General features: G+C 40.8%; 1 protein-coding gene across 2 annotated transcripts; it reads left to right on the forward strand.

Moving 5' to 3' along the window:
- Positions 1 to 4,516: 4,516 nt before the first annotated feature.
- On the forward strand, positions 4,517 to 8,575 carry LOC122482840 (olfactory receptor 4D11). Of its 2 annotated transcripts, XM_043579133.1 has the most exons (2): positions 4,517 to 5,416; positions 8,558 to 8,575. In XM_043579133.1, exons 1-2 carry the CDS (start codon positions 4,517 to 4,519, stop codon positions 8,573 to 8,575), a joined length of 918 nt encoding a protein of 305 aa, XP_043435068.1. The 2 variants fall into 2 exon arrangements, with proteins under 2 accessions (XP_043435068.1, XP_043435067.1); XM_043579132.1 differs by lacking the exon at positions 8,558 to 8,575 and having other exon boundaries at positions 4,517 to 5,452.
- The last annotated feature ends 6,450 nt before the right edge of the window (positions 8,576 to 15,025 follow it).

Here is a 15,025-nt window from a genome sequence, read left to right on the forward strand (position 1 = left end):
TGGAGCTTGCTTGGGATTCTCTCTCTCAAACAAAAAGTGTAGATAGATAGATAGATAATAGATAGATAGATATAAATATATATTATATATAGATATACACTATATATAGATATACACTATATATACACTATATCTACATCTACATCCTTATCTATATCGATATCGATATCAATAGATATAGATGATAGATATAGATATAGATATAGATATAGATATAGATATGAAAAGATGGAGAATCTGGAGGATGTTGTCTGAATTACTGAAGGTAGTTTGTGAACATGGGATGTATTCCTTTCTAACAAGCCTGACTCAGGGTTTGAGGTACTTTCTACCCTTTTATATAGATAATCTATTATTTACATGGGGGGCCCTGTGGAAGACTTTCATAGTAGGTTGGATTTCCTCAATAACTATTGAGTTGATATTTTCTGATGAGCATTTTGTCTCTCTCTTTAACTAGTCAGGATTGATAGTTGAGCCATCATTCAGTTCAACACACTCCATTTACTAATGATCCTCCAGTATCAACATAGTACTAATCATAACAGATAACCAGCCTGTATGCTGACACCTTCACATGTGTTAGTTCATCTAATTGTCATAGTCACCCTGTGAGATGGGTATTATAAGCCCCATTCTATGGATGCAGAAGTCAAGTCTCTCACTTGCCCAAATCACCAAGCCAGGACTTGATCCCAGGAGGCTCTCACTGCAGAGACCATGTACTGGACTTCTCTGGTTTGTTAAAATGATATCAGACAAGAAGCCAGATCAAGCAAGCCCTCTTCTTACTATCATACACTGTCACCACCCGCTGGCCATTCTTACTGCCATTAAAGAAAAACATCTCCTAGTTTCATGAAAACAGTGTGTTCTGGGGCCCCTGGGTGGCTCAGTCGGTTGAGCATTTGACTCTTGATTTCAGCTCAGGTCATGATCTCAGGGTCGTGAGATCGAGCCCCATGTTGGGTTCCATGCTGAGCAAGGAGCCTGCTTACAATTCTTTCTCTCCCTCTTTGCCCCTCCTTGCTTTCTCTCTAAAAACAAAACAAAACAAACAAAACAAAACAAAACAAAACAAAACAAAAAACAGTATGTTCTGATGAATCTGTTTTAGAATACATGTCCTGGGAAATATACAGTCCCTCTAAAAGATTGGCAGTCTATTTAAAGACGCTGTGTGTCTGTGAGAGTAACTGACTTAGTGGTTTTCTTTGCGATAACACACATAGAATCACACTTATTATGGATTATGGATTGGGCAATGCTCTAAGTATTGATGCTTTTCCAAGATTAATTCACTTAATCCTCACATGAATCATATGAGGGAGATGCTATTGTTTCCAAATACTGATGCAGAGATTGAGGCCAAAGGGGTGAATCAATTTGCCCATGTTTGCATAAGCAGTGAGTGCCCAGCTGGGATGTGAGCAGGCAGGGTGGTGCCCAAGCCCCCCAGGTACCCGCTGTATGCTGTGATACCGCTTAGTAGTTCTTTTCAGCTTTCCATATTAAATAGACTTTGGACAAAATTTCACACAGATGCCATAAAACTTGGTGGGAATATGAGCTAAGTGAAAAGAAATATCTTCGTTTGACCTGAAAAGCACACACACACAAAATTGAGAGGGAAGTGATGCTCACTTTTCTTTTGTTTCTGATTATGGTCAGAAACAGGAGATAAACTTCAAAGAAAGAAATTAAGCCTCGTTTCAAGGATTCGTGAAAGAAAACGAAAGGAATTCAAAAGCAGTAAGATTATATGGTAAGTATACATTTCACATTATAAGAAACTGCCAAGCTGTTTTCACAAAGGGTCACACCATTTTACGTTCCCACCAGAGTTCCAATACCTCTCCATTTTTTGTCTATTCTTTTTTCTATGTTTATTTATTTTATTTTAAGAGACAGAAAGAGAGCATGAGCGGGGGTTGCAGCAGAGAGAGGGAGGGAGAGAGAGAATCCCAAACAGGCTCCACGCTATTAGCATAGAGCCTGATGCAGGGCTTGATCCCATGAACAGTGAGATCATGATCTGAGCCAAAATCAAGACCTGGATGCTTAATCTACTGAGCCATCCAGGTGCCCCTGCCTATTCTTGATATATTTGTCTTTTTTATATTGGCCATTCTAATAGGTGTGTACTCTGATTTTAATTGACATTTCCCCAGTGGTAAATGATGCTAGCATCTTTTCATGTGTTTATTTGTTATTCCTATGTCCTCCTGTTGAAGTGTCTTTTCAAACCGTTTGTCTCTTTGTGTTTTATTTAGGATATTGGTTTTCTTATTATTGAATTTTAAAAGTTACAAACATTATACTCCTAGGTACTTACCCAAGAGAAGTGAAAACATATGTCCATACAAAGACCTGTACATGATTATTTATAGCAGCTTTAATATGTAATAGCCAAAAAACCAGAAACAACCCAAATTGTTCATCAAGTGAATGGATAAACACACTGTGGTATATCCATACAACTAAATGGAAAAAAATATTGGCACACACAAACTTATGGATACATTTTATGAGTGGAAAAAAAACCCAGTCTATGTTATAGGATTCAATGTATAGAAAATTCTAGAAAATACAAACTAATATATACTGACAGAGAGCAGATCAGTGGCTGCCTGAAGAAAGAGGGGCAAAGAGGACATATAACAAAGGGTCATATAACAAGAACACTTTTGGAGTGACAGATATGGTAACTATCTTTTTTTTTTTTTAATTTTTTTTTCAACGTTTATTTATTTTTGGGACAGAGAGAGACAGAGCATGAACGGGGGAGGGGCAGAGACAGAGGGAGACACAGAATCGGAAACAGGTTCCAGGCTCTGAGCCATCAGCCCAGAGCCCAACGCGGGGCTCGAACTCACAGACCGCGAGATCGTGACCTGGCTGAAGTCGGACGCTTAACCGACTGCGCCACCCAGGCGCCCCTGGTAACTATCTTAAATATAGTGATTTCCTTGGGTATATGGTTATGTCCAAACATCAAAGTATACACTTCAAATACATGAGCCTATTGTATACCAATGATAGCTCTATAAAAAAATAATAATAATTTTTAAGAAACAAAGTAGAACAATGGTCAGAAGAGAAACTGTGAGTTACACCTTCATTTCCATAGCTGAGGAGCTATTCATCACACACGGATTTTGGTACCTAAAGTAGTGTAAAATAAAGGTAGAAGTAAAGAAGTCTTGTTAAGTGAGAATAGACCACTGAGAAGAACTTCATGACCTTAATTTTTTTTTATTTTTCATATAATTACATTTGCAATTTATTTTTTTAAGTTTATTTATTTTGAGACAGAGGGTGAGAGAGAGAAAGTGAGCATGGGAGGGGCAAAGAGAAAGGGAGAGAGAGAATCCCAATCAGGCTCCATGCTGTCAGTGCAGAGCCCAACTTGGAGCTTGAACCCATGAACCGTGAGATCATGACTGAGCCAAAATCAAGAGTCAGTGATCAACCGACTGAGCCACCCAGGCGCACCTAAATTTGATTTAAAAAAAGGGAGAGTGGCGCCTGGGTGGCTCAGTCGGTTAAGCCTCTGACTTTAGCTCAGGTCATGATCTCACAGTTTGTGAGTTCGAGCAAGTCTGTGAGTTCAAGCCCTGCATCAGGCTCTGTGCTGACAGCTCAGAGCCTGGAGCCTGCTTCAGATTCTGTGTCTCCCTCTCTCTCTGCCCCTTCCCTGCTCATGCTCTGTCTCTCTCTGTCTCAAAAATAAATAAAAGCATTAAAAAAATAAAAAATAAAATAAAAAATAAGATAATAAATAAATAAATAAATAAATAAATAAATAAATAAATAAGGGAGGAGTGTTTCTGTGGAGTTCAGTCCAAAGAGAACCATTTTGCAGATAGTGGTTCTTAAATCATTTAAATGGAACATGCAGGGACAGTCGGTTGAGCCTCCAACTCTTGATTTTGGCTCAGGTCATGATCCCAGAGTCATGGGATGGAGCCCCATGTTGGGTTCTGTGCTGAGCATGGAGCCTGCTTGGGAATTCTCTCCCTCTCTCTCTCTCCCTCTGCCCCTCTCCCCTGCTCATGTGTTCTCTCTCTCTCTCTCTCTCAAATTAAAAAAAAATTTTTTTAAACGTTTACGTGGAGCATGCAATCTGGAAAAGAAACTAAACACATTGCCTTTCCCACACACCAAATTGACTCCATTTTTTTATCCCTCATGCTCCAAGAGTCCCTTCCTGAATATTTCACATCTACCTGTTTATCTTGAACATGTAGAACTTCTATACTTATTTTTATGTCACATCTAAAATATTTATAATTTACAGAAGAATAATTATATGCCTGCTTGTATTAATCAGATGTAATTTCCCACACACTAGCAGTAATTTCAGAACAGCCCTTCATGTGTTAACAGCAGCTCCCTAGTTTTCAGTCCTAATACCTAACTCTTTAAACCTGATGTGTTAAGGGAGAGTGAACACTTTCTGTGATAATACTTTTCATTTTTCCCAAGCTGCACAAAGAAGAAGAAACATGATTCAATGGAGTTGGGAAATAGCACAAGGGTAAAAGAATTTATATTTATGGGACTTACTCAGTCCCAAAACCTGAGTTTGGTCCTATTTCTTTCTTTGTGCTTGGTATACATGACAACTCTTCTGGGAAACCTCCTCATCATGGTCACTGTGACCTGCGAGTCCCGCCTTCACACGCCCATGTACTTCCTGCTCCGCAATCTCTCCGTCTTGGACATCTGCTTCTCCTCCATCACTGCTCCCAAGGTCCTCGTAGACCTCCTGTCAAGGACGAAGACCATCTCCTTCAATGGTTGCATCACTCAGATCTTCTTCTTCCACCTCCTCGGGGGGGCAGACATTTTTTCTCTCTCTGTCATGGCCTTCGACCGCTATACGGCCATCTCCAAGCCCCTGCACTACGTGACCATCATGAGCAGGGGGCGATGCACTGCCCTCATCGTGGCCTCCTGGGTGGGGGGCTTTGTCCACTCCATCGTGCAGATTTCCCTGTTGCTGCCCCTCCCCTTCTGTGCACCCAATGTTGTTGATGGCTTCTACTGCGACGTCCCCCAGGTCCTCAAACTTGCCTGTACAGACACCTTTGTACTTGAACTCCTGATGATTTCCAACAATGGCTTAGTCACTACCCTGTGGTTTATTTTCCTGCTTGCATCCTACACAGTCATATTGACAATGCTAAGGTCTCAGGGAGGGGAGGGAAGGAGGAAAGCCATCTCCACCTGCACCTCCCACATCACTGTGGTGACCCTGCACTTTGTGCCCTGCATCTACGTCTATGCCCGGCCCTTCACTGCCCTCCCCACAGATAAAGCCATCTCTGTCACCTTCACTGTCATCTCCCCGCTGCTGAACCCCTTGATCTACACGCTGAGGAACCAGGAGATGAAGTCAGCCATGAGGAGACTGAAGAGAAGACTCATGCCTTCTGACAGGGAATAGACAGGTAGCTCACTCCTTCTCAGCACCCTTGAAAACATTTGTCCATGAAATAAACTGCTATTTATTCAAGGATTTCTGATTAACTTTTAGATTTCTTCTAAGACCCAGAGGACTTTCAAAGATTCTGCTCAGCATGCAATAATAATGACAAAATCTGGGTTTCATGTTACAAAAGAAATCAAATTGTTAGCCAGAGAGGTACATGTTGTTTTTGCAATACAACCATGAGGAGACTGAGGAGAAGACTCATGCCTTTTGTAATGGAATAGTATAAGTATCTCCAACCTCTTCATCACCAAGGACTCCTTTCATTATTTTTTCCATAAAGTCATACTTATATAACCAAATACATTGTCAATAAACCAACTAAACTTACTAGATAGCAATTTATTTTCCTATTTAATAGGTTACTGATAACTTAAGTTTCTGGTGAGCATGCAGATAACTAGTATTATAGGACTGAGCTGATTGATGTGTTTCTATTCAAGGACAACTATATGGCAGGTAAAGACATAGATTGAATCTAACACCTTTTTCAACAGGCAAGTTAATAGAAGTCTAGGTATGAGTGATTTGCTCAAAATCTTATATCAAGTGAATTGCAGAGAAAAGTCTTCAGATACCTAATCTATTGTCCTTCTGCCATAAGAAGGCAATGTGTTACATTACCAGAACTGTCTACACCAAACTGCAATCCTGTTCTAAGAAAGATCTTATGATCCGTGCCCCTGTAGTACACATATATGGGTGCATATGTCCTATCACAGATTAGGGAATTTTCTCACCTTAAACTCCATATGGGGACGTGACCACTGAGAACCTCAAGTAGTACGTAATGGTTGTCCTACTGGATTCCTATCAGGAATGAAGAAACTTGGGCCTAAAAGGATTTATCACATGCAGAGCCAGAGAAGCCAGATGCACATTCTCATGATAAGTTTAGACAAACGCAGAACCTCAGGAATCCTATACGAAGAGCAATCCATTCTCATTATTTAAGAACCAATTCCAGTCTCATTGGCTTCACTATTAAGGATTTACATTCTTCCCACCAAAGAGGAAGAGAGGAGGTGTTCAAGAAAGTAAAATTCTAATCAGTCTGTTTTTCAATCTGTTGATGTTTGGGGAAATGTGGTATAGGCTAGTTTTTTATCTGGGAGAGCATGGGAAAGACATAAAGTAAAAAAGTAAAGCCTTGTGACCTGGATCCAGATCCTATCTCTGCCATCTACCAGCTGTGTGACCTTGAGCAAGTTATTTTATCTCTCTTCAGGTCATAGTTCATTTATGCAAAGATATTTATAATGTCCATTTCATGGAGTCATTGATATAGTTAAAAGGAAATGGTATACGTGAAACACACAATGCCCAGCAGATAGTAAATGTTCAGTGCAAGAAAAATGTCATTTTCAATATCATCCTTACTGCTCTGCCTAACACACATTCGGTCCCCCATGAGCCTATTGCACTCTTCTCCAATATGGCCCGTATTCCTCATTATCAAGGAAAAAAACCTGATGGGATAAAAAGCAAAGTAATGTACACTGAATTCAAAGCATCTATCATCTTAAAATTTCTAGTGTTCTGTCATTAAAACATGACAATAGATTTGCTTGCTATTCATTCACATCAAAGAGACATCCTATAGCTGATGAGATACAGCACAGGAGAGTTTCATACCAAAAGAATAATGAATCAAAGATAAACCCTAGCTGTGAAGGTGATATAAGGGGTCAGACAGACTCAGTAGGCTAGAAGAGAGCCCAAGTAAAGTTAGCCAAAAGGTAGTGAGTATTGGGGATGAACTTCAGTTATATCTGTCATTGGATCTGGGCTGGCCTCGTAATCATTCATCAACTGACTGGCTCAATCATTTGCCATTCCTGTCACTTGATCAATCAATTCCAACTTTTTACAGTATTAACCTACTTCCTCTAGCATGAAAATTCTAAGAATAATTCACACTTAAGTCACCATTCATAGAGTCCTGCTACATTACTTGTATAGCTTTGGTCTCGAGTCCTTAGGCTTTTCTTTATGAAATTGCCTATAAAAAATGCACACCACAAGCCACTTTATGGTCCATTTCATGCAAATATGTCCTATCCTTTCCTTCGTATCTCATATTTTTACTGCTATGTCAGAACTGGATGGCACCGAAGATATATGGGGTGTGAATCATTGTATCACTGGAGCATAATCCCAAAGGTCGAGAACCCAGAAACCTCTTCCACACCATGGCTCCCGACACTTCCTCAACCATCTCTAAATAAACATACAACATAACCTGATCAATAATTCAGGGGAAGGGAAAAGCAATACATCTGATTACACAAACATACATCATTTATATGGATGACATAAAATCACAACATGGATGGGCTGCATTTTTTCCATTTAAATAAGATTTTATTATTTTTGCAGTTCTGCTGTTAACAGCCATAGGAAATTTAACGACTCTGGGTATACGTAGAGCTTTCGAATTACCCTTTCCTGCATTACTCTCTGAATCAAACGTTTTAATGATAAACATCTCTGGGTACCTGTGAACCCAATAACATAAAATAACTCCAAAATAATTAAATTGATGAATATCAAGAACTGTCACTGTGCTACGCTCCTAGGTCCTAAGTGAACTGTGGATTTCAGAGATGTAGTAGATTACGGTAATTGCAGAGGGACAATGTACCTATTGCATTAAACAGAAATTGCACAGATAAATCTACACTGTCCAGTCTCTGAGATCTGCCCTATCAGTAGCCACAGAGCTTTAATTTTTTCCATTGGTACTCTTTTACTTAAGTTTCATTTCCCAGCTGATTGCAAGCAAATCGATTTTGGTCAGGAGGAAGACTGCACAGTTCCATATGGGGATGGTGTCGTTGAACACAACTTTTCTTCTTGAGCCAAGGGGGATAATGCACTGTCTCATATACTTCCTCCAGAGAAAAGCTTGTGTCCTGAATGTGCATTGGGACCTCTGCATTATGTGTGAGATGGGGCAGAGAGGAGATGAGGGAGTCCCATAGGAACTCCGCTGAATTGGCCACTCAGCTTCCCTGCATATACCCAACAGTATTCCCTTTGCTCATTCCTATATTTGGCTTGTGGCTGAGGGACTAATTGAGATGGCCGAGGCACTATAGGGCAAAGTGGAGGAGTCAGTTGGATGTGATTCCCTGAAGCTTCCTTTTCCCACCTACAGAAAGAAAGTAACAAAATCACTAACCTTGAGGTTGGCTTTCCATTAAACACAGTATTTCCCCAGGATGTACTTCCTGTCAGATGCAACTGGAGCTTCATAAGAAGATCAATTTCCCATTTGGAGACTGAAGTTGGATAGTATTGGTATGTGTGAATCTTCTGAAACTGGAAAGCTGTTAGTGTTGATTTTTCAGAAAGGCCACAAGTGTATAGAATGCTTCTATTGAAACCATAACTCAAATCAAGCAAATAAAAGTGGTGGTTTTTCACAAAAGGGGAAGTAAGGATTACAGAATACAAGAAGGTCAGTTGGCTTCAGGGATGTAATATATTCTACTTGGTGAGATGTCGAGATTCAAAGTGTTTTGAAAGTGAGATGGTGCTAATATCCCAGCTCTCAGGAGGGTGACTGCCTTGGAAAAATAGACCAAGACAACAATTCCTGAATTTAGTATATGTTTCTTGGCTGGGAATGGAAGTATGGGGGCTTTGAGTAAGGTGTTTTAATGGTTAGCTTGTTTATCTGTGCCCTTATGTGCTGATGAGCATGAATCATGCTCCTAAAATTTTTAGGGATTCAATTAAGGATAGAGGCCTTTCAATATTGGGAAAGAGAAAACTGTGACATGAGAAATTCCATTCCATGTAGAGAATGTGCAGCATTTGCTCAGTGGGAAGCTGGGATGTGAGGGTAGCCCTCAGGCTGTAGCTCTGTCCAAGCTTGACAACCTTGTTTCCAAAGGATGAGGTCTCCTTGGGGTGATTTCTTTTTAATGTTTATTTATTTTTGAGAGAGAGGAAGAGCATGAGTGGGAGAGGGGCAGAGAGAGAGATGGAGACACAGAATCTGAAGCAGGCTGCAGGATCCAAGCTGTTAGCACAGAGCCCAATGCAGGGCTCGAACTCACGAACTATGAGATCATGATCTGAGCCGAAGTCAGATGCTTCACCAGCAGAGCCACCCAGGTGCCCCACCTTGGGAGTGATTTTTAAGAAATTCTTATGATCTGTATTTTGACCTTGCAAAGACACATAAGATTGTATTTCTTTGTCCATTTCCCCCTCACACTCACTATTATGCATGTGTTTTGATGCAATATGCACAATATACTTTCAAAGTAGCTTTCCCACTCTTTGTAAAAAGATAGCATCCATAGGAACCCAGCAGATCCATCATATCCAGGAGGAGTTTATATTTAAAGTAATGCTACTCAGATCTCATTTCTGCGCCCTGCACTGGAGCACTGCATGTGGTACCTTGATGAAGGTACCTCTGAAGACTGCAAAGCCTGCTCTTTCGAACTCTGCTTTTCTTTTTTTGTTCAGTCACTCTGACATCCTCTCACAGGAGAGGATGTGCAATCTCCTAACACTCGCATACTACTTTCCCTTGATAGGAAAAGATTATTTTTTTCTCTGCGACGTTTTCTGGGACGGGCTGATCAACACTGGGAAGAAGTACAGGTGCAGTAGTTAAGAGCATCTGTCTTTGCAATAAGACAAATCTTAGTTTGAGACAAGGCTCTGCCAGCTGTGAGACCTTGAGCAAGTTACTTAATCTTTCTGCGCCTCAGTGTCCTCATCAACAAAATCAAAATAATAACTATTTCATCTGGATATTACAGGTTTTGGAAGAGATAAAGTGAAACAGTTGGTATAGCAAATAAGAAACACTCCATAAATGTTCACTAAAAGCAGGAAAAAAATAAGCAGAGCAGAGCTCCATTATCCTGCCCATATTTGCATAAGGCTGAGACTTTGAAAGTTGCATGGACCCTCTCCACCACCACTACCACCCTCCCCTGCCTGCCGGGCCTGATAGCCTGATGACTGCCTTTCGAACTGAGGATTATAGTTCATTTTCTTTCTTTCTTTTTTAATTTGGGAGAGAGAGAGAGAGCACGCGAGTGGGGGAGAGGGGCAGAGGGAGAGAGAGAATCCCAAAAAGGCTCCATGCTCAGCACAGAGCCCAACACAGACCTGGATCTCAAGACCCTGGGATCATGACCTGAGCCAAAATCAAGAGTCGAATGCTCAACCGACTAAGCCACCCAGGCACCCCTATAGTTCATTTTCTATCTAAAGACTTTTTATGACTATACCTATATTTATGACTGCATACAAAAATAAATTTATTGGTGTTTATAAGCAGATATGTGATACAATACTCTGAATTTTTTTTTGGACATATGCTTAGCTCAAATCCCTAAGCAGAAAAGAAAACTATTGCTAAAGGAGAGATTGCATTTTTCATTTACCCCAAAGTGTTGGGAAGAGAGCTTTGAACCACAGGGGTCAATAGCAAGATTAGCCGTGCCCCTGGGTGGCTCAGTGGGTTAAGCATCCGACTTCAGCCCAGGTCATGATCTCATGGTTCGTGAGTTCAAGCCCCACGTCAAGCTCTGTGCTGACAGCCTGGAGCCTGCTTCAGATTCTGTGTCTCCCTCTCTCTCTGCCCCTCCCTAGCTCACGCTTGCTCTCTCTCTGTGTCAAAAATAAATAAACTTAAAAAAAAATAGCAAGATGAGCCACTCTCAGACAAGCCCCCACAGATGGACCCGGCAGGTATAAGGCAGAAGCACTCACCTGAGGCTGGCAACACTGAGTCATCACTGGCAGAATCAGCTTCCTCAGTACCTTTCAGTTTCCAAGACAGACATACAACCTCACCTCCTCCTTAGAAGGATCCTGTGTATGAGGTAGGTCTCATTTATCATCATGGTACAGATAAATTATAATGGTGTAGGCCGAAAACTACATCTAAGCCATGCCCTGTGAATCTCATGAGTTTGGTACTATTAGTAACTTGCCAAAGGTCACACCAGCTAGGAAGTGATAAAACCCAAATTGTGTAAGTGTTCCAGATGATCCTCTCACGTGTATCCCAAATGCGAGTGTGGGATGATACTGTCCAGCAGAAGTCCCAGACAGGGTTTACAAACATTATGTACCTAAATGGAAATGGTTTTTGTGTATGTCCCCCATGATTTTGTACACCCCCCCCCCACTTTTCTTTCCACTGATTCCACAAGCTACAACACTCTTACTGTTCTAACGCTAAACTTCTTTTTGTAATGTTTATTTACTTATTTTGAGAGCGAGGGCATGGGGGGGGGGGGGGGACAAAAGAGAGGGAGAGAGAGAATCCCAAGCAGGCTCCGAGCTGTCAGCACAGAGCCCAACTTGGGGCTCGATCTCATAAACCGTGAGATTGTGACCTGAACCAAAATCAAGAGTCGGACACTTAACCAAATGAGGCACCCAGGTGCCCCATAAACTTCTTAAAGAAAGGACCAATAGGGGCACCTGGGTGGCTCCATGGATAAGCTTTCGACTCTTGATTTCGGCTCAGGTCATGATCTCACAGTTCAGCTCATGGAATGGAGCCCTGCATCGGGCTGTGTGCTGACAGCACAGAACCTGCTTGGGATTCTCTCTCTCCCTCTCTCTGCCCCTCTCCCACTTGCACTCTTTCTCTCTCTCTCTCTCTCTCTCTCTCTCTCTCTCAAAATAAGTAAATAAGCATTAAAAGAAAAAAAAGGAAGGAAGGACAGATTTTTGAGTTACCTTCCCCTCTAAAAGATCATCTCAACATCATCATAATGGTTAATTTTATGTATCAACTTGACAGGCCACAGGGTGGCCAGATTAAACATTATTTCTGGGTATGTCTGTGAGAGTGTTTCCAGATGAGGTTAATTTTTTTTAATTTTTTTAACGTTTTATTTATTTTTGAGAGACACACAGAGCATGAACGGGGGAGGGACAGAGAGGGAGAGGGAGACACAGAATCTGAAGCAGGCTCCAGACTCCAAGCTGTCAGCACAGAGCCCAATGTGGGGCTTGAACCATTGAACCATGAGATCATGACTTGAGCCAAAGTCGGATGCTTAACCAACTGAGCCACTCAGGTGCCCCTGATGAGGTTAAGTTTTGAATTGATGGACTCAGTAGAGCAGATGAATTGCCCTTCCCAACTAAGGCAGATGTCATTCAATCCTTTGGTGGCCTGAACGGTTTAACAGAAGTTAGAGAAAGGAGAAACTTGCCCCCTCTCTACTGCCTCATTGCTTGAGTTGGAGCATGTCATCTCATCTCATCATTTATACCACTGGTTCCCTGGTTCTCAGGGCATCAGACTAGGACTGAATTACACAAACAGCTTTCCTGCATGTGTAGCTTACACACAGCAGATTGTGGGACTTCTCAGCCTCCATAATAGTGCAAGCCAATTTTTCATAATAATTCCCCTTTTACGTAAATATATGTAAGCACATACATGTGCATCATACATACATTGTCACAGTGGTTTCCTGAGCAGAAGATCTGCAACCTGTTAACTTATTTGAGGATTCAAAAGCAAGATTCTGGAGTGGGTGGCTGTCATCCTTTCTACATTCCAGGTTGATCAGACTCCTTTTGGAATGATTTCTCCACCTTCTAGCCATGGTACGTAATAGTGCAGGGGATTCTTAATTCTGGGATCCTGGAGTCCTGAAATCTACCACAGTCATTATTCTAAACATCTATTCTTGTCACCCCATGTCGTTACATAAACCTCCAACACAGGGAGACTGAGATGAATCTGAACAAATGATATTGGAATGAGGAGGGATCTCTTTATCTTATTTTTTTGTGTGAGCAAAAAGTATATTACCATGAGGGGCAGTGGTCACTTAAGGATTTTTTTTTCCTACGATTAGAAGAGCAAAACAAAAGAAGAAATCCAAAAATTAAAAACCAGAGTCAGAGAAAGAACAAGCGGGCATCCTGCATAACACAAGGATTTGGGATGATCTGAAGTCCCTGAGTGTTGGGTACCTGGGTGGCTCAGTCGGTTAAGCATCCAACTTCAACCCAAGTCATGATCTCATGGTTTGGGAGTTCAAGCCCTGCATCAGGCTCTGCGCTGACAGCTCTTGTCTCCCTCTTTCTCTGCCCCCTCCCCTGCTCATGTGTTCTCTCTACCAAAAATAAAATAAGTCCCTAAGTGAGAGGAAAATAAGAAGGCAACTCTCAGGTTGCCTTTTAACTATAAAAGTAGCCATTATGAAAGTGAGTAATCCATCAACTCTCACTTGAAATGAAATTCATTCTTTAGACATGAGATTAAAATGTTACAATCGCTATATGCTCATTATTTTTTACATTTTACGGAAGTATAACGTACATACATACAGAAAAATGTCCGTGAATGCACGGTTCAATGAATTTTCACACGTGCTGAAAACGCCTTTATAACAATCACCCTGATCGAGAAACAGAACATCTTCAGCACCTCGGAAATCTCCCTCATGTTTCCTTTAACTTTGTATATTTTTGTCCTTTATATGGACGAACTAAGAGAGTGTACGTTCCTTTGTGCCTGGGTTATTTGGCTCAACGTTATAAACATAATGAGGTTCATTTATACCAATACACATAGTGTAGCTCATCCCCACTGATGAACAATACTGTGTGGATTTGACCCAGTGTATCTTTTCTACTCATGATGGGTATTTTTTGTCATTCTCCAGTTTGAAGCAATTACACACAGCGCTATGAGCATATGTTATATTTCCTAGGAGTGGACTAAATGTTCTTATGCATATATTTCCATCCTAACTGATACATGCACAGCATTAGCCGCTATAACCCAACAGCAATTTGACTGCACAAGTTTCATACACCCTTCAGCAGTGTATGTATGTACATTCCAGTTGATATACATCTTCACCATCATGTGGTATTTCTCATCGTCTTCAATTTAGCCATGTTTGTGTGTATGCAGTAGTTTCTTCCTGTAATTTTAATTTACATTTCCCTGATAACTAATGACATTGAACTGGCATTTGGATGTTCTATTTTGTACAGTTTTGGTTGGTGTCTTTTGCCATTTTCTGATTCAGTCATCATCTTTTTCTTTGACTGATTTGTAGAAGTTTTTAAATATATTCTACACATGAATATTTTTTCAGATATATATATTGTAAACATCTGGTCCCATTTGTGGGTTATCTTTTAATTCTTGTAATATCTTTTGTGAGCAAAATTCTTCACAGAGTCGAATTTATGCTTATTATTATTTTCAGTTTCAGATTATATGGTAAAAGTACAATTGAATAAGTTCACAGACCTGTCACCTGTATTTCAGTGACCACAGTGATAAAACCTATCTGCTTGGATGATGGAGTCAAAAACACAGGTAATCCTCCACCTACTGGTGGCATGCTGAATTGCAGGCACAGCTCATGCATTGCAAGAGCTTCCTCCTAAGACAAACACCAAAACTCAAGTGCCAGAAAAGAAAACAGGAGATTATATAACACACTCTTTAACTGCTCTGTTATTTCTTCCAAAGATATACTTGAAAAAAGGATCTGTGACCCA

Source organism: Prionailurus bengalensis, chromosome D1 (genome assembly GCF_016509475.1).
Source record: "Prionailurus bengalensis isolate Pbe53 chromosome D1, Fcat_Pben_1.1_paternal_pri, whole genome shotgun sequence".
Lineage (NCBI taxonomy): Eukaryota > Metazoa > Chordata > Mammalia > Carnivora > Felidae > Prionailurus > Prionailurus bengalensis.